The sequence below is a fragment of the Humulus lupulus genome, chromosome 6 (assembly GCF_963169125.1).
Source record: "Humulus lupulus chromosome 6, drHumLupu1.1, whole genome shotgun sequence".
Lineage (NCBI taxonomy): Eukaryota > Viridiplantae > Streptophyta > Magnoliopsida > Rosales > Cannabaceae > Humulus > Humulus lupulus.
This window is the reverse complement of record NC_084798.1, coordinates 11,393,290-11,414,590: the sequence shown is the minus strand read 5'-3', so window position 1 is coordinate 11,414,590 and position 21,301 is coordinate 11,393,290. Positions and strand designations below refer to the sequence as shown.

Below are 21,301 nucleotides of genomic sequence, written 5' to 3'. Positions count from 1 at the left end.
ACCCCATTTTTTGGTCTACACGATATGTTATCCGAAATTTAAATAACACAGTAAAAGAGCCATATTTGCATCTTTTACGCAAAATCTGGGTTTGGAACCCATAATATCAGAAGAACCTAAGAGCTACACGGTATTGGCTAAAACATTCTAGTGCTAAACTAGTAAATGTGCCTACAATGCAACAATACAAACGTGCATGGAGAAAAAAAAATATATAAATGTATGGGGTCAAGAACAGAGACTTGCACAATGAAGCTTGCGGATACAGAGAGATTGATGACTTGAGGAGTGGTTTGCAAGAATGATCTCATAGAGTCGAACAAGCCAAAGTTGTTTTGTTTTGTTTTCTTGGTTTGGAAAACATGCACGAATAGAACAGACTTTAAGTTATTTTTTCTCTCTAAAAATTCAAGACACGAAAATGAGATGAAGGAGACGGTACGGGCATATTTATAGGCCCCAGGGAATGTCAAAGGTCAGGCTAATCTGAGCCATTAACCAGATTTTGTATCTGATCTGACGGTAAGATACATATGAAGTGATGGCAGCATAAAGTTGGCAGGCGAATGGACGTGCGCATGGTACTAACGGCACTCAAGTACTCTGATTAATCAATCCCTGGCTGACGCGTGTCCACTCTTGAGTACATCAGACGGTACAATTTCCAAGGAGGGCAGTTCAAAAGTTTTCTTCTCATAGGATTCGAATTAATAATTTTGAGGGGGCAAAATGTTACACCCAGATTTTGAGCATGGGAAGTTATAATCCAGAAATCTTGGCTCGTTAGGTGTAAGCTTGAAATATACACGATCGTTATATGATCCTTCAGTCAGACCGCTTTGTTGTAAATAACGACCTCGAAAATCTCAAGGATGTGTAGCCTCGAATATGCTCTGAGCTCGCAATAACCATGGTTTGACACATATATTTCCCCGATACATGTCTTACCTTTGGACGAGATAATTCGAGCTCGGGAAGTATAAGCTCTAATGAGTTGACTTTGTCAATGGTTACTTGTTCTGAGCATAGACAAAGTTAAGCGACGAGCTCGTGATCGACCGATAATCTCGAAGATGTAATGATTCTCGTATCTAAATTAATCAATTACATGTGAACATATTTATTGTTGTGCAATCCCAATGTTTAAGGGATATTATCTAATTTGTTATTCGAGCCCACATTTTATGGGACGTTCCCGTGTACGTAGGAAATAATGCATTAAATAGGATTATATTATTTGATTCCCAGAATGTCTTCCCGAAATATGTGGGAATGAATTCTGTAACCTTCTCTATAAATAGAGAAGGAAATTCCATTTGTAAATGACCGAAATTCTGAGATCTTGAGGAGAAACTCTGGGCAACTATTCTCTGAAAAATTTCCAGAAAACTCTCAAGTGCTAATAACACAGACTCGTGGACTAGGCAGATTTAACTGCTGAACCACGTAAAAATCTCTTGTATTCATCTTCTTTCATTTCCTTTAATATTTTCTTGTTTAATTGCTCTCATTTTCAAGTTGACAAAAAACGGCGTCAACAATTTCCTTTGGTATATCTTTGTTTAATTGCTCTCCTTTTTAAGTTGACGAAAAACGACGTCAACAGTTTAATATAAACATATCATGTTAATATTATACACGAATTTTAAATTTATTAAAACATATGGTTTAATTGAATTTGTTATAAAACGTATGGTTTTATATAATTATGCTTAATTATATTTTATTTAAATTATAAAACGTATGGTTTTATTATTTTAAGATAATTATTATTGTAAAATATCTCAAAAATATCTTATTTCAATTTTTTTAATTATTTATTTATTTAAGTTTAATTCGTGTTTACAAACTACCGTTAAATATACGAATATTCTATTAAATATAATAATATTTTGTTAAAGATAACGAAATAAAATAAACAACCGTTAAAATCAAGAATTTTCATTATCTACACACTTTTTATATAAAAGAGATAATTCATAAATATCTATTTTTAATTAGTTTTGAAAGTATATTGCATTAAATATTTAAAATATTCCAATATATATTTAGAATATTCTCTTAAAGTTAACGAAACAAATTGTTAAACTAATAATTTTTGATATCTATATACTTTTTTTTATATCAAAGAGATGTATATGATAGTATTAAAAGAAAAAATAGGCTCCTATATTTTAGGTATTAGGCTGGCGGCTCAGCTAAATGCAGGTGAGGCCAGCTTTGAGTACAAGCTTTTTATTATAATCAAAGAATATATTGTCTACAACATATATACCTTCAATACATATAAATCGCATTGATAGCTTGAGTACTTTGTATGGTTAATTAATATTAGAGCTTACATATAAATCGTATGGTTAATTAATAATAATTAACAAAAAGAGAGTTAATAATTTCTAGTACTTTCTATGATCAGAACCTTTTTTTCATTGGCTGCTGAAGTCCAAAGCAGAGCTGCAACTCATAATTTTTTATTACAATTTGTTACAATTTTAACGGAATGATAAAACTCTTCATATTTTTCACATAAAGAGTAGGAAAATATCTATTATTGGTGCTTCAATCTTAAAACTCTTCATATTTTTCACATAAAGAGTAGGAAAATATATGTATTGTTCTAAATATGAACTTTGTTAGGTAAAAACAACGTGTAATACACATTTATTTAGTTTTATTTAGAAAATATATTAATTTATTTTTATTATATATTTTTAATTGTCGTATAAATTTTAAATAAATAAACAATATCATAAATATATTAATTAATTTTTTTATTATAATTTTTTAATTGTCATATTGTTGACTGTCTTTTTAGCCAACGACGTGAGAACGTCAAATACGACAAGCCTTCAAGAGAATGTAAACGACAACAAACAGTTTATGAACAGAAAGATAAACAACACAAGAGGTTTTATAGTGGTTCATCCCCGATTGTCGGTAATAGCCTAATCCACTTAGAGTTGTGATTTATAAATCTATACTCAAGATCAGATGGACTGAGCCAACTGAGTTTCTTCAGTACAGATTGTGAAAATACAAGAGTTCTCTCAAATATCAGCACTTTCTCTCTCTAGAATACACAGACCCAATTTTCTCTCTCTAGAAAGAAGAAGCAGAAGAAGCCCCTCTCTCATCCCATAAGCCCTCTATTTATAGGCCTAGGATCCTCAACTGATATCCGTTTTCGATAGGGATATTTTATTATTCATCTTATATTTATATTACAATGTTTAAAATACAACTGATTCCTCAATTTGAGTGAGGAGTGAGAGATTCCCGGGTGCCTAGACCAATTCTTGCTAGAGTCGTTCTGGGGACTTTGACGTAGTCTCACATGCATGTTGATTACTCCTTCAAGCTTTCCTTGGACCAAAGATGGTATATGCATGGCTCTCCTCGGACCAAAGGTCATGCAAGCTTGGCTCTCCTCGGACCAAGGTGGTCCGAGCCAACTCCCTTGGCACCTCACCTCAGGTAGGTCCGAGGGAATTCTCTTGTTTCTCACCTCGGACAACTTTGAGGCATCCTTCTCCATGACATGTCCGATCGGACATGATGGCCTTCTCCTCGGACCAAGGTGATCCGAGGCATCCTTCTTGGCATCTCACCTTGTACAAGCCCGAGGCACTCCCCTTGTCAAAATCTAAGTCTCAATTCTTGGTTTGCATGGGACTCCTTCTCCTTAGCTACTTACCTTGGACATGTTCGAGCCAACACTTAGGAAACCTTGGGAGGCTTACCTCGGACACACCCTTGGGGTCTCCTAGGACCACATCCTCCTTGGGGTCTCCTAGGACCACTTTCTCCTTGGGGTCTCCTAGGACCACTTTCTTGAGTTCTCCTCGATACACCCCCCTTAGCTCTCCTAGGATGCACTCCCCTTAGCTTTCCTAGAATGCATCCTCTTTAGCCTCCTAGAATCAAGGTGCACTTGGCTTGGCTGTGACATCTTTCAAGCAGTCCAAATTCTTCGTCAGTCTACCGGGTCACTTTCTCACAACTCTGAGGAGTCAATGTATTTATTGACTATTAACGTGTCTTTTACTGACCATGCACTGTCATTTGTCACATTTATTGCCACGTCCTTGATCTCCAATTTTTGGGTATAACACATATATATTTTAAATAAATAAATAATGTCATAATTTTTTTAAAAAATAAATAAATTAAAATATTGTCTATAGTTTTAAAAAATACAAATAAAAGATAATTTTAAAATATAAATAATAAAAAACCGTTAAAGCAAGAATATGTTATAACTTTTTAGATATAAAGTTATGGTGCATTCTAGGTGTTAAATTAAATATATTTTTCTGGTTTTCTTTTAAAAAAATACACATGAATTCAATATAACATAATAAAATAATTTTTCTTTTTTGAGTACCATTATAATAAAATATTAAAAATTTATAAATTAAAATATGTATTTAAAAAAATTATTGGATCAAATTTTAATTATTTAATTAAAAAAAAATTAAATCCAACCAAAAGTTATATATAAGTATATATTATTTTATTAATGACTAGAGGAATTAAAATAAGTAATTTCTCATATAAAAAACCTAAAGGGCAAAATAAGAACCTATAAATATTTATGTCTTATTATACTATTACATATATGTTTGTTTGGATAAATATATTATGTTAAATGATAAAATAAATAATTAATAGAAGAAAGAAAATATTAAATTTAAGCATATAAATATTTATTTACTTTATTTAGATAATTTATTTAATTTATTTATCTTATTTAGATGACGTTATTAATTTTTATTTTTTACAAAAAAAAATATTTAATTTATTTAGATAACTTTAAAATTAACGATGTTAAAAAATAATAAAAATATGTTAAATATAACTAAGAGGAACAGTTTCCATCAAATTTATATTTATAATATATAATTATATGACCACAACCGAGAGATTATTGTATCAACTAGCCCAAGAATCATGCATATGACATATTTGTTATTTAATCTTTTGCATAAAAATAATAAAATTGGTAAACTAATTGAGATATTATTACAATGATTCGCCAATTTGTTTTTTTTTTAATTATTAAACCTGTATCAACCTGTTGACGCCGTTTTTCGTCAACAGATAAAAGAAGAGCACAAAAACAATGGATGACGATGGCCAAACGGAACAAACAAATCAAACACACGATTTTTTACGTGGTTCAGCAGTTAAATCTGCCTAGTCCACGAGTCTCTGTTATTAATCTTAAGATTATCTCTGAAAAATTCTTTAGCATGAATTCTCCAGAGTTTTCTCTCAAAGATCAGAATTTCGGTCCCTTACAATGGTGCATGGCTTCTCTATTTATAGAGAAGGATGCAGAAACTATCCCACATATTTTGGGTAGTTACTCTTTTGTGAATAAAAATAAATGGCTTTAAATGCCTTTAATCAGATAAACAAGGAAACGTCCCTGAAGACCAGGGAATGCATAACTGACTAAATAATATCCCACGATTCTCGGGGATTTACATCAATAAATGAGGATTACATCTCATGTTTACAATACTTGTAGATATTCAAGGTGGTTATAGCGTATCTCCAAGGCTTCAGCATCTCAGGTTTCATGTCATTGTGCGAGCCACTGACATCTCCCGAGCTAACATTGCTTTCGAGATAGTACATCGAGCTCAAGACCCATGCTCCGAAGTCCCTGAAGATGAAGGTGTTCTCGGAGCTACCTTTCGAGATCGAGATCATTTCGAGGTCACCGCATTCGAGATCATATATCATACTTTGCATGCTCGATTTACAATCCTAGATCATACTCTAATCCTCACGAGACCATTTATTGCGAACTCAGCTTTCGAGGTCATATTTACCATGGCTCGAAATCTGGGTATAACATCTTGCCCCCTCAAAAGTATTTGTTCGAATCCTAAGAGAAGGAAACTTTTGAACTACTTTCTCTGGGAACCGTACCGTCATACGCTCTTGAAAACGGACATGTGCCAGATGGGTATTGCTCACTTTAGGTACTTGAGTACCTTGGGAACACGCCCACGATCGTCCGTCTGACAACTTTTCGGCGCCATCTTGTCATTGATCCCCATCCGTTCGATCTAGTGAGAATTCCATTCGACGCTCCTGATTAATTCCATTTTCCCACCTATATATACAAGACCCCCTCTTCGTCTTCTTCTTCACGTTTGTTCATCGTAAACCATAAAGGAAAAAAAAACAAGAAAACCAGAGACTTTCTTAAGAAGCTTCCGTCCCGTGCATGTTTTCTCGACCCAAGAAACAAAGAAATCCTGGTCTGTTCGAGTCAGTGAGTTCTTTCTTGCAACCTCTCCTCCAATCGACGATTTCGCTGCAATCACCATCACTGTGTAAGTATGCCATTTTTGTTTTCAGCTTTTTACCCATACTGTTCTTGTTATGTATGCTAGTTTACGTTCTTAGAATGATACGATAGAAAGTTTTGAACCAATGGGCTTTTATGCCTTCTAGATTTTCATTCTGGATGTTCGTCTCTGGTTTGTACCCAGTTTTGTCGTTTGAACGAAGTTTCAACTTTCTGGGTTTTGAAAATTTTAGGCCATGTTTCTTGTACACTAAGTTTTCGGGTAAAAACCCTTGTTCTTGACAATTGCACGAAACCCAAAAATGCCCTTTCCTGGCTAACCGCCACCTTTCTTTCCCTTGAATTTCAGGATTTTCAAAAAACCATCCACGCTCCTTTTCTTTCCTGTGGAACACACACTCTGAATCTTTAGTAAGGGTCTTAATACTTAGTTTCTTGTCCTTAAATCTTCGAGTTCATCCCATCGAGCTCATGATTCTTGCATGCATGGCCCTCACCATTTTTTCTTTCTCGTTAGATGTCACAGAATCCAGAAAGACGGTGGGGGTCATTACGAGCAATCCCTTACGAGCCCAAATCTCCGAGCCCGGAATCGGTCTTTGCCCGGAACCAACGTCGGATTAAAGAATACGAGATCGCATGCGAGCAAGAAGACATTCGAGCCCACTATCGTCGCCAGATAGACGAGGTTATTGAAAAGAAGAGAAGAGTTCTTCGGGAAGCCATCTATCCGGAGCCCAACCCAGGACCTAGGCCAGTTCCCCTCGACCCTGCGTTAAAGTCACGGTTGCATACCACCCAGGGGAACTCCAGTTTTCCTTAATGGCGGAGCCTTCGTCTTCGCAGCCTAGGAGGGAGATGTTTGAAGCCGAGTTCTACCAGAGCTCGGTTACCACCAGCGACCAAATAACTGATATCTTGGCCCTCCATGGCCTTAGTTCGTTGGACACACTGAAGTGTCGAGCTCCGACTAGGCATGACCGGAGCTGTTTCGCCCCTGGGGGCCGCGATTCCAGTGTAAAATACGCGGCCTGGAGCCAGGAACATATAAGGGCAGGAGCTTTACTGCCCCTGAAGTCCTTTTTGAGAGACTTCATTGATTTCGTTGGGTTGGCTCCATTCCAACTCAACACCAATTCATACAGGGTGCTGTCTGCCCTGAGGTCCTTGTTCCACGAGCTGGAGTGGACAGGGCCTTCACCCCAAGAGATTTTATATCTCTTTTGTTTGAAGAGTAATCCCTCCCGAGATCGGGGAGGAGATGGTTTTTACTATCTTTCGAGCTACCCCAAAGAGACGAAGATCTTTGAAGATCTTCAGAACCACCCTCCTGACTTCAAGAAGGCTTTTTTCTGGACAGACGGTGTGTCCCCGTCTCGACATCGTTCGTTTAGGCGGATTCGTAAGTATTCTCGTTACTTTCTATTTTTGAGCTCGGAATTTTAGCCCTTAAATCCATATTTAGTAGAAGTGTATCTCGCCTTTCAGCTAACTTTCAGCGTCCCACCCCTGACGAGACTATGAAGGGGCACAGAGAGACCTTGCTCCGACTCCCTTACGACAGGAGATCTCTCTCATTTCTATTACACGAGGACAAGCTACGAGCTTGTGGGTTGTTGGGACAGGGCCAGTCAACCTCTGACTGGTCCAGTAAAAAATATGAACGCTGGGAGGAAGTGCCACTGCCCACAGGCATCCTTCCTCCGAGGAGAGAAAGGAGGGCATCTCTCCCAATTCGCTCGAGAATTCCGCGGTCGGGGAATGAGGCCAATGACGAAGCCTCGAGTTCGGAGTCCGATGGAGGTAAAATCCTTCCTACCTCGCGAATGTGGTCCCCCACTTTATTAAAACACAGGCCCAATAGACTAGTCTCATGCCCACAGGATAGATACCACTTCTACATATGGAGTTGGGTAGATGACTGTGTCCATAAGTTTGATAGTGGGCTCGGGAAATACGACACTATGTACACCACAGACGAGGTGTGGAATGGGATAGCTGTGCATTATGGGACCAATGATTATAGGGACCTCTCGAGGTTATCACCAACTTATAGGGAAGGCACTCCCCCCGCCTCTTCTGAAGACGGGGGAATTTCATGGTCCCCAAGCTCGAGCTCGGGGGAGAGTCTCAGTTAGGTTTTTTCTTCAACTGGTTTCCATCTTTTTTCAAAGTTATTATTATTGTGCAGGTGCCATGAATCCCGACCTCGACGCGGTGCTTTTTAGCGATGGTGGAGATGGCGCCCAAAAGAGTAAACGCCCGAGGATACCAAAGAGATCCGACCGACCGTCCAAGGTACCTAAACATCGCGAGACGACTCCCACGGCCCAGACCACTGCGAACACCTCCAAGGAACCGACTGCCCAGATTGATGGGTCAAGCCCGACTGCATCCATCTCGCTGCTTCCCACCGAAACCCGGTTAACAGTTGTTCGGCCCCCGAAGAAACCTTCTACCTCAACGGTTCAGCTGCCAACGGCTCGAACCCACACTGAGGAGTATGTACTTGATGGTGCCGCTGGGACAGAAGGGGCTTTACTCAGCTCGGACGTCCTTTCTCGGGTAGGTCAGAGCTTTTCTGGCTTCGGCGCCGACCACTGGGATCTCGTGCGCAAGGCCTCGGACTGCAACACTCTTTATGAGAAGAGTATCGAACTCACCGCCGCGGTAGCCTTCTCAACTATATTTTGAGTATTTATGCCTCAATCCGCAATTCTGATTCGTTTGTGTTTCAGGCCCTTGTTGTTTCAGCACAGCTCAACTATAAACTGACCAACGAGGTGCAAACGAGCTTGTCTCTGGCTCAGAAGTCGAAGGATCTCGAGCTTAAGATGGTTGACGAGCTCAAAGACTCGAAGTCTGAACTTGAAAAACTGAAGACCCGTCTCGAGGAGCTGGAAAAGTCAAACGCTGAGCTCGAGAAGGCCAATGCCAAGCTCGAAGAGGAGAAATCTGCTACCCTCGACCTCATGGAGAGCGAGAAGGTCCGCCTCCTGAACGAGTCTAAGGAGCAGAAGGAGAAAGCGGTCGACCAGGCCATGTACAAGCTTTGGGCCGACAATGCCGACCTCGACACCAGCTTCCTGGGTCCTCTCGAAGCCACATATGTTGAGCGGTGGAATGCCCGTCTCGAGGCAAGCGTAGCTGCTTGAGAGGCGGCCCAGCAGGATAGCCATGCTATTCGTCCTGGAGGTTCTGGTGATACTGATGCTGAGAAGGCCAAGGATACTCCTCTCCCTTAAATCCGATCTCGGAGAAATCAGTTATCGGGGCTGCGTCCCCTCATTCCTGTAACTATTTAAATTTGTGCCCACGGGGCTGAGACAATTTCTTTAACTACTCCTTTTATATGCTTTACATTTCTCGGCTCGAAATATTTTGCATATTCTTACATTGATGAGTTAGTTATGTTTATTTAATTCATACAAACATAGTTTAGATTTAGGCTCGAAATTCGATGCATTCATGCATAGTTTATTCGAATTATCCGCTTCCAACCTCGTTATTTATCAAGGTCGGACATTACTTTAACCATGAACTGAAAAGTACTTATATGGCATGTAATATGAATGATTTGGTTATATCTTTTATTTTAGTCACTTTTCCTCATCCTCAGTATTTTGTCTCCGAGGTTAAGAGTTCGAAACTATTTTTCTAAGATATTCCAGCCTCGACTTTGACTTATCTCGTAATAGGTTTAGGCTCCCATTTATCATCGATCGATAATTTGGCTGGTTTGTTCCAAACCTGTTGTGTTTGCACATCTGGTTAACTCCAAATATTTAGGTTTTTGATAATTCGGTTATGTCCGAACTATCTAAGCTTTTGTATTTGGTCATGTCCAAATACTTTATGTTTTTGATAATTCGGTTATGTCCGAACTATCTAAGATCGCGTACTTGGTTATATCCAAATACTTTATATATTTTTTATTTTTTAAGCTGGTGGTATGTATACCAATGATGCCCCCTTAATATCCTATGAGTGTGACCATAGGTTATTAAATTAAGAGAGATTGCAAAAATAAAAATAAATTACATGTGAAACAAAGTAGACCTTTCATTTGAAGAAAATAAAAAACAAACTAACATAGATAGAAAATCATGGTTACAGGCAACACTTTTCCTATACTATTGATAATAAGGTCTAAGGTGTTCGCCATTCCATGCTCGAGGTATCAGGCTCCCATCTAATCTCGCAAGTTTGTATACGCCAGGTCGGATGACTGATTCTATCTGGTATGGTCCTTCCCAGTTCGGCCCGAGCACCCCAGCTGCTGGATCTCGGGTTGCCAAGAATACTCGTCTCAAAATCAGGTCTCCCACTCCGAACTTTCGATCTCGAACCCTCTTATTGAAATATCTCGTGGTTCGTTGCTGGTAAGCAGCATTCCTCAGCTGAGCCTCTTCTCTTTTTTCATCGATCAAGTCTATGGTTTCTTCAAGCTGAGTATGATTGGAACTTTGATCGTAAATCTGAGTTCGGATCGTCGGAATTTCGACCTCGATGGGCAACATCGCCTCGCAGCCGTACGCTAGAGAGAACGGAGTATGTCCCGTTGATGTCCGAGCTATAGTCCTATATCCCCAAAGGACTTGAGGCAATTCCTCGGGCCAACGTCCCTTTGCCTCCTCCAACTTTTTCTTTAGAGAACTCTTGAGAGTTTTGTTAACGGCTTCGACCTGACCATTCACTTGAGGGTGAGCCACTGATGAAAAACTCTTTATTATACCGTTCTTGTTACAAAAGTTGGTGAATAAGTCGCAATCGAACTGGGTTCCGTTATCAGATACAATCTTTCTTGGTACTCCATATCGGCATACGATGTTCTTTACCACGAAATCTAGGATCTTTTTCGAAGTTATGGTCGCCAATGTTTCAGCCTCCGTCCATTTTGTGAAGTAATCAACCGCGACCACAACATATTTTACTCCTCCTTTGCCAGTTGGGAGTGAGCCTATGAGGTCGATGCCCCATACCGCGAAAGGCCATGGGGATGTCAACATGGTCAGTTCGGAAGGTGGAGCTCGGGGTATCGTGGCGAATCTTTGGCAATTGTCGCACTTTTTCACGTACTCGAAAGAGTCCGTTTTAATGGTTGGCCAGAAATATCCTCGGTGTATAATCTTCTTGGACAGGCTATGCCCCCCGGTATGGTCTCTGCAGAACCCTTCATGAATTTCTTCAATAATCTTCTTTGCCTCGGGAGGAGTCACACATCTGAGCAACGACATGGAATACCCCCTTCTGTATAGCCTTCCATCCAGGATGGTGTAACGAGGAAGTTGATACATTAGTTTCCGAGCCTGATTTCGATCTTTTGGAAGAATTCCATTTTCGAGATAATCAACTATCGGGCTCATCCAGGTCGGCTCTGTCTCGATCATACACACATCTTCCTCGTCTGGCTCAGTAATGCTGGGTGCTGACTGGTGTTCTACGGGTACAACATTCAGCTCTTCATTTTCGGCGGAAGTGGCGAGCCGAGCTAAGGCATCTGCATTTGAGTTTTGCTCTCGGGGAACCTGTTCGATTGCATAAAACTCGAAATACTCTAATGCGGATTTTTCCTTCTCCAGATAAGCTGCCATTTTTGTGCCACGAGCCTGGTATTCTCCCAAGATTTGATTAACCACGAGCTGGGAGTCACTGTAGCAATGTATAGCTTTGGCCTTGAGCTCTTTTGCTATTCGTAGTCCCGCAAGTAAAGCCTCGTACTCAGCTTCATTATTAGATGCTTTAAAGCCGAACCTTAAAGCAGAGTGAAATTTGCTCCCTGTAGGAGTGATCAGAATAACTCCTGCCCCTGCTCCATTTTCATTTGACGACCCGTCAACGTAAAGTTTCCACAGCTCGTGGGCTGTGGTTGTTACCTCGTCGTCGGCTATACCGGTGCACTCCACTATAAAATCCGCCAACGCTTGTGCCTTAATGGTCGTTCTCGGATGGTAGGAGATCTCGAACTGTCCGAGCTCAACAGCCCATTTAAGGAGTCGACCAGACGCCTCTGGTTTAGACAAGACTTGCCTTAGTGGTTGATCAGTTAGTACATGGATAGGATGTGCCTGAAAGTAAGGGCGGAGCTTGCGAGATGAGTGGATTAGACTGAGGGAGAGCTTCTCCATCAGTGGATATCTTGATTCTGCCCCCAGTAATCTTTTACTGATATAGTAGACGGGTTTCTGTATTCTCTCTTCTTCTCGAATGAGCACCGCGCTTATCGCGTGTTCGGTAGTTGAGAGGTATAGGAACAATACTTCTCCCGTCTCAGGCTTCGATAGGATGGGTGGTTCGGCTAAGTGCTTTTTGAGCTCCTGAAAGGCTAGCTCGCACTCATCTGTCCATTCGAACTTCTTACTTCCTTTCAATAAGTTGAAGAATGGGAGACCGCGGTCCGTTGACTTCGAGATGAACCTGCTCAGAGCTGCCATCCTGCCAGTCAAGCTTTGAACATCTTTATGCTTCCGAGGTGAAGGCATATCTATCAGGGCCTTTATTTTGTCGGGATTCGCCTCGATCCCACGAGAGTTGACAATGAAACCCAGAAATTTTCCTGAAGACACCCCAAAAGTGCACTTCTGAGGATTCAACTTCATGTTGTACTTTCTGAGCACGCCAAAGCACTCTTCGAGGTCATCAACATGGTTCTTGTTAAGTTGAGACTTTACAAGCATGTCATCAACATAAACTTCCATGTTGTTCCCTATTTGCTCTGAGAACATCATGTTTACGAGCCGCTGATACGTGGCTCCGGCATTCTTGAGTCCGAATGGCATGACATTGTAGCAGTAGAGCCCTTTATCTGTGATGAAGCTCGTATGCTCTTGGTCGGGGGCGTGCATGGGAATCTGGTTATATCCAGAATAGGCATCCATGAACGACATCAGGCCATGCCCCTCCGTGGCATCCACGAGCTGGTCAATTCTTGGCAGCGGAAAACAGTCTTTCGGGCAGGCCTTGTTGAGGTCCGAGTAGTCAATGCAGGTTCTCCACGTCCCATTGGGCTTCGGGACCAACACTGGATTGGCTACCCAGTCAGGGTAAAAAGCGTCCCTGATGAAATTGTTTGCTTTCAGCCTGTCAACTTCCTCCTTTAGTGCTTTCTTTCTATCCTCGTCCAGTTGTCTTCGCTTTTGTTGCTTCGGGGGAAAGATTTTGTCTATATTCAATGCGTGGCTCGCAACATTTGGGCTTATCCCCACCATGTCTGAGTGTGACCATGCGAAGACATCCTGGTTTTTCTTCAGAAAGCAAATTAATTGCTATTTGGCTTCGTCTAGGAGGTGTTTTCCGACCTTTACCTTCTTTAAGGGTTCAGCTTCGTCAAGCTGAACTTCTTCGAGCTCTTCCAACGGTTCGAGGTCAACTTTCTCCTCTATCCTTGGATCGATTTCCTCGTCGATTTCTAAAACCGTCCCATCCTTATTTTTTATGATAACGAGTGCTTGAGCGCACGTTTGTTTCTTTCCCCTCAAAGAGATGCTGTAACACTCTCTCCCTGCCAATTGATCTCCTTTCAATGTTCCGACCCCGCTCGGAGTTGGGAACTTAAGGGCTAGATGCCTTACACATGCCCTCAGCCCGACCAGGGCGGGTCTCCCGAGCAGTACATTGTAGGCAGATGGTAACTCTACTACCACGAACTCCATCATCTTGGTCACCGAGACTGGATAGTCTCCCAAGGTCACAGGGAGTTTGATGGACCCCATACAGGCGGTTCCTTCTCCAGAAAAGCCGTACAAAGTGGTTGCGCAAGCCTTCAGGTCGCGAAGGGAGATTCCCATTTTCTCTAGTGTTGCTTTATAGAGAATGTTAACTGAGCTCCCATTGTCTATGAGAACTCGGCGCACTCTTTTGTTGGCAAGTTGCAGGGTGATGACTAGTGGATCATGATGAGGGAACTGGACATGGGAAGCATCTTCCTCGGTGAAGGTTATAGGTTGAGTTTCAACCCTTTGGCTTTTTGGTGCCCTTGGTTCGGGTTCATAAGGAGACCCGTCCCCCGTCTTCAACTCATTCACGTATCGCTTTTGAGCATTTCTACCCCCTCCTACGAGATGAGGCCCTCCCGAGATGGTTATTACATCCTCTCCATCAATCTGTGGAGGCCTGTCTTCTTCCCGAGATCGGGAGTTATTATTCTGTGCCGCCGAAGGCGCGGCTATTCTCTGGCTTGCAGTGGTCTGTCCAGTACTCTGGTTTTTGACATACTGCCTGAAATAACCTCTCGAGATCAACCCTTCGATCTCGTCCTTCAGCTGTCGGCACTCATCATTTGTGTGTCCGGTATCTCTATGGAACCGGCAATATTTGTTGGAATCCCTTTTGGACTTTTGATTCCTCATTGGGTCCGGACGCCTGAAGGGGACCTGGTTTTCATTAGCCAGGTATATGTTTTCCCGAGACTCGTTGAGCTCGGTGTGCACTTTATATACGGAGAAATACCTTTCTCCTTTCTTCTTCTTTCCTCCTTCAGCCTCGGGGTTATTTCCCTCGCTCTTTTTCCTCTTGGAGGGATTCTCCGAGGTAGGCTGTGGAGCTCCTGGGTCAGCCGAGGTTGAGGCGGAGTTAATGTTTATCGTTGTAGTTTCGGTCTGCGAGGTCGCCTTGAGCGTTGACCTAACCTCCTCTACATTGACAAATCTCTGCGCCCGTCTGTTAAACTCGGTTATCGACCTCACCGGTTTCCCTTGCATGTCATCCCAATGGGCACTCCCGGGTAAAACACCAGCTCGGATAGCCATTAGGTGTCCACTGTCATCCACATCTTGAGCTCGGGCGACCTCAAGATTAAATCTTGTCAGATAGCTTTTCAGTGTTTCGCCCGGCTGTTGTCGGACGTTGGTCAAAGTGGATGCCTCTGGTCTGACTCCCATCATAGCCCGGAACTGCTTCTTGAAGTCCCTAGACAACTGATCCCATGAGGTTATCGAGTGTCTCTTGTACTTCTCGAACCAAATCTTGGCAGGTCCGGCCAATGATGTTGGAAACAACATGCACCTGAGCTCGTAACCCACGTTACTAGCTCTCATAATAGTGTTGAATGTACTCAGGTGGCTACATGGGTCGGTTTTTCCCTCAAACGCTGGGACGTGAGGAATCCGGAACCCTTGGGGAAACTGAGTGTTAGAAATATTGGGAGCAAACGGCTCGAGCTCCTTGTCAGAGTCCTCATATCGACCACTCTCTCGTTCATTCTTCAAAAGCCTAAAGGCTTTTTCGAGCTGATCAATCCTTTCTTTAACTGGGTCCTTAGGTGGTGTCTGGAATTGATAGTCATTAATCGCGATCCCAGGCTCGCGTCTCCGTGAGGGATCTCTACGCCCATTAAGATGATTCCTTAGATCCAGATTTGTCTGATCTCCCTTTCCCCTGCTCTGATTCAGATGATTTCGCAGGTCAGGATGACTCTTGTGATTCCCAGTATTTTTACGACCTCGGTCGTGTTTACTGATGGACCTAGTCTCTCTGGACTCATCACTGGTGAAACTCGTTGATCGGTCATTTCATGGTGGATCCTTTCTACGTCGCCTTGTCTCCGCAGTGCGAGATCGAGACGTCTGACTTCTCTCAGATGGCGCGCCTCTCGCTCCGGGAACGTCTCCCTGTTTCCTTGTCTTTCCCCTGCATGCCCTTGATCTTGATCTCAAACAGGTTGAGCGTTTCTGCGGGGAGGTGAAGGATATCTTATGGGAGACGGAGGGAACCGTATAGGCGACGGTGGTTGTCGCCCTTGCCTCGGCCTAGAGGGTCCAGAATTTGCCCGAGATGGGTCAGTCGCGTTCGGTGCACTACCAGGAACCTGAGTCCGAGCCTCGGCAGGAGCTCGGTTTTTCTCAGTTCCTGCAGGCACTTCCACAGGTTGATTAGGCGGGACCCGAGCTCGGGTACTCCTCTGAGGCCTAGAAGGAGCAGATGGCTCTGCTGGTGCTGGAGGTTGTGTCGGCCTCCTTGTGGCAGCATTTTTTCGTGGACGTCCACGGGGCCTCTGGGGAGGAACGTGCACGTCCCTTGGAGGAGGGACTTGGTTTTCGCGCGGAGGTGGGGGCTGAGCCACCTGCGCCTGTGCGGCTATCCTGGTCAACTCCTCGTTACGTTTGTTGGCTTCTGCCAACAACTGTTTCAGCTGCCGATTCTCCAATTCTACAATAGGGACATAACGCTCAGGATTGTAGTACATGTCCTCATCCCTTGGTTGTGGAGGTGGTCCCCGGGAATCAGAGGACCCGCTCCTTTCATCAGCATCCGGGTTCTCCATTGGCTGTTTTCCAGGACGCCTTGGGTAATTTTTCTTCAGGGGTGTTCTGATTGTTTGCAGCCATGAATCTCTCAGGGATGAATGCTTAAGGCTCTCAATGAAAGCACCAAACTGTTGACGCCGTTTTTCGTCAATAGATAAAAGAAGAGCACAAAAACAATGGATGACGATGGCCAAACGAAACAAACAAATCAAACACACGATTTTTTACGTGGTTCAGCAGTTAAATCTGCCTAGTCCACGAGTCTCTATTATTAATCTTAAGATTATCTCTGAAAAATTCTTTAGCATGAATTCTCCAGAGTTTTCTCTCAAAGATCAGAATTTCGGTCCCTTTCAATGGTGCATGGCTTCTCTATTTATAGAGAAGGATGCAGAATACTATCCCACATATTTTGGGTAGTTACTCTTTTGTGAATAAAAATAAATGGCTTTAAATGCCTTTAATCAGATAAACAAGGAAACGTCCCTGAAGACCAGGGAATGCATAACTGACTAAATAATATCCCACGATTCTTGGGGATTTACATTAATAAATGAGGATTACATCTCATGTTTACAATACTTGTAGATATTCAAGGTGGTTATAGCGTATCTCCAAGGCTTCAGCATCTCAGGTTTCATGTCATTGTGCGAGCCACTGACATCTCCCGAGCTAACATTACTTTCGAGATAGTACATCGAGCTCAAGACCCATGCTCCGAAGTCCCTGAAGATGAAGGTGTTCTTGGAGCTACCTTTCGAGATCGAGATCATTTCGAGGTCACCGCATTCGAGATCATATATCATACTTTGCATGCTCGATTTACAATCCTAGATCATACTCTAATCCTCACGAGACCATTTATTGCGAACTCAGCTTTCGAGGTCATATTTACCATGGCTCGAAATCTGGGTATAACACAACCCAATATTTTTCTTCTTCAAAAAATGATATAAAGAAAATAACAAGTAATAATTGTGCTATAAATTGTATCTACAAATAAAACTTCTAAAGTTACTCGAACTAACTATAAAAAATAAAAATAAAAAAAATATTGGCCGTGATAATATTTCCAAATTTTTTTTTTTTCAAAAGTTGCACTTTAATACTAATTTTTTTTTTTTGTAAATAAATAAATTTGGTGCATCTGTTAGTACTCACTGTTAACTGCCTATTAAATATCAATGTGACATTTTTATTAGTCTAATTAGCAGCGATAATACCCAAATATTTTCAAAAGTTACACTTTAATACTTTTTTTTGCGGTAATACCTAAATCTACAATTTTAGTGCAACTGCTAGTACTCACCGTTAACTGCCCGTTAAGTATTCATATGACACATGGTTTTGGGGATGATTTTAGACTAAATTATTTTAATTCTTTAAACATTATCAAAAATAAGTTTAAATTTTAAGAAATCTAAAACATTGTTGAAAGCTAATTAATAATATGGATTTCGGAATGATTTTAAGTTTCAATTTTAATTTGGGTTGTTTCGAATTTGCAAATTTTAATTTTATTAATTAGTTTCTAACAATCTTTTAGATTTTTAAAATTTTTAAATTATTTTTGTAGTATTTAAAGAATTTAGGAATATTGACAGCGATAATACTCAAATCATTTATAAAGTTACACTTTAATACCTAAATTTACGAATATAAAAATGTGTCACGTAGATAGTTAATAGCAGTTAATGGTGAGAATTAACAGTTGCACCAAAATTGTATAATTATGTATTATTACCGCAAAATTTTTTTTTTATTAAACTGTAACTTTTGAATTTTTTTGGGTATTATCATCTTGGCTAATAACATGTTTTTTTAAAAATAAAGAATCTTGAATGAAACTCTTTAAAATATTTTGAGTTTTTTTTTCATAAAAAAAAAATTAAAAAAAAATATTCTTGTGGATTTTTACTAAACAAGTTTTTCAAGAGAAATAAGATTCTTATTTTTTTGTTGGAATTTATTTGGAAAAAAAACTCTAGTAGTGAATTTCGAAATATGAAATTTGAGAAATAGATGATAATTTGTTTGTAAAAATAAAGAAACACAAAAATGATTGAAAATATTGCAAGAAATATTATGAAAATTCTAGAGCTTTTTCATCAAACATTTTAAAAAAAAAAATTGTTCTTGTGAGATTTTACTAAAATAGTTTTTCAAGATAAATAAGATTTAGTCATATTTTTTTAATTTCAAATCCTACATGACAAAAAAAAACTAAGTTGGAATTTTTTATTTTATTTTTTTTAAAAAATCTCTAGTAGTGAATTTCAAAGTATGAAATTGGAGAAATAGATGGTAATTTTTTTGTAAAAATAAAGAAAATACAAAAATGAATGAAAATCTTGCAAGAAACACTATGAAAAATCTAGAGCTTTTTCATCAAACACTTTATAAAAAAATTGTTATTGTGGGATTTTACTAAACAAGTTTTTTATTTGTTGACAAATAAAACTAAGTTGGAATTTTTTTTTAAAAAAAAAAGCTCTAATAGTGAATTTTGAAATATGAAATTGGAGAAATAGTTGATAATTTGTTTGTAAAAATAAAGAAAGCACAAAAATGACTGAAAATTTTAGAAGGAACACTATGAAAAATCTAGAGTTTTTTATCAAATACTTTTAAAAAAAAATCTTGTGGGTTTTTACTAAACAAGTTTTTCAAGATAAATAAAATTTACTAATCTATATCCTACATATAAAAAAATATATATATAAGTTGGATTTTTTTGAACAAAAAAATAGAAAATCTACTGGTGATTTCGAAAATGGCATAAACTTAGAAATTTTACTTGAAACACTTTTTAAAATTGGAGCTTCTTCAATAAATAAGTTTTTTAAGATGAGTAAATTTTGTATAAAAATATATATAAATTTCGAAATATGCATCATTAATTAGCCAACTAATTGTAGTTGGGAAGATATGAGTCATTAATGCATAAGGAATGAATTTGGAAAGAATATAAAATGAACAAGGAATGGAGATATGAAATCTTGGAATGAATTTTAAATAATGATTTTTTTAATTATTTAATTAAATTAAAAGGTAATCCTCATGTGAGCAGGTAACACATTATCAAGTTTGAAAGAGTCAAATATAACATTAATTAACATCTTTAAATGTGGATTATTGGATCTTAATCCAATGGTTATTAATTGACAACCCTTTCATGGGAAATAAACACAATCACCATTAAGAGTCAACTTATATATATATATATATCTTCTATACAATAAGTGTGTAGATAACAAAAATTCTTAATTTTAACAGTTTTTTATTTTTTTAATGTTAACTTTAACGAAATATTCTTATATTTAACAGAATATTCTTATATTTAACGTTAGTTTGTAAACACTTAAACTTAAATAAAATAAAGTTAATAATTAAAAAAATTAAAATATAATATTTTTGAGACATTTTACGATGATAATTATTTAAAAATAATAAATAATTAAACAAATTAAAATATGATATTTTTGAGATATTTTACAATGATAATTATTTTAAAATATTAAATAATTAAACAAATTAAAATATAATTTTTATGAGATATTTTACAATGATAATTATTTTTTATAACTTAAATAAAATTTAATTAAACTTAAATAATTATCATTGTAAAATATTATGAATTAGCAACGAATTGCTTTAAAAAAAACTAGCAATAAACTTAAATTTAAAATTTAAGTATAATATTTAATATTACATTAAACATGTAATATATAATCTTTTGTTTTCACTTCAAACTTTAAAAACTAGAACAAACATAAACTTAAATAAAAATAAATAAATTATTTAATTAAAATAAAATATTTATTTAAAATTTATATTACATTAATATAAATTTAATAAAAATAATTAATAAATTATATAAATAAAATTAAGCGATTATATATACATATAGTCTCATCACTCATTGAGTTTTAAAAATCATAATAACAAAAGAGAGAAGAGATATTAATAGAGAGGAAAATGAAGAAAGGAGAACTAGTTTTCATTCCTTTTCCAGATATAGGCCACATCGTCCCAGCGTTGGAGATGGCCAAGAATCTTGTTGCTCGAGATCAGCGTCTCTCCATCTCAATCCTCATCATGAAATTCCTAGGATTCCAGCCCACCAGCCAATCCTACGTGCAATCTCTCATTGCCTCCATCTCCGTCGAACGCATCAAGGTTATCAAACTATCAGAAGCTCAGAATGTGGAACTCACCAGTTCTGATCCCATACAGTTCATCGCTTCATTCTTTGAAAATATCAAACCCCACGTTCGAAACGCCGTCAAGATCTTCACTGAGTCTTTCCCGAGCCAACCCGACTCGCCTACGCTGGCAAGTATCGTCATCGACATGTTCTGCCCCACATTTGTCGACATTGTCGACGAGTTTGGGGTTCCCTACTACACGGTTTTCACGTGTGGGGCTGGCTTTCTCAAACTCATTTCTCATCTCGGAAACCTAAGTACCAACCAAAACAAAGATATTGCCGAATATAGTGTTAGAGAATTGGAATCCTTAGCTGAGGTGGCAGAGCAGAGCACGATTGAATGAGGGAATCCCTAGGCTAATTGCCTAATCATTTGTCCTAACCAATTTATGTTATTCATTGTACTATGTGCAATATTGTTATGCTACGTGTCTATTGTGTATTTGTACTCTGTACCCTGTTCTGTAAGTGTCGTTTGGCTATATAATGAAATGAATAGCTCTCAGTACAGTGAGCTAAGTT

General features: G+C 39.1%; 1 protein-coding gene across 1 annotated transcript; it reads left to right on the top strand.

Moving 5' to 3' along the window:
- The first annotated feature begins 20,547 nt into the window (after nt 1-20,547).
- Nucleotides 20,548-21,123, top strand: LOC133784697 (putative UDP-glucose flavonoid 3-O-glucosyltransferase 3). The gene has a single exon (XM_062223983.1). The coding sequence runs from the start codon at nt 20,548-20,550 to the stop codon at nt 21,121-21,123; it is 576 nt and encodes a 191-aa protein (XP_062079967.1).
- The last annotated feature ends 178 nt before the right edge of the window (nt 21,124-21,301 follow it).

Coding starts and splice junctions, on each gene's coding strand:
- LOC133784697 (XM_062223983.1), top strand. CDS start 20,548: ATGAAGAAAGGAGAACTAGTTTTCATTCCTTTTCCAGATATAGGCCAC.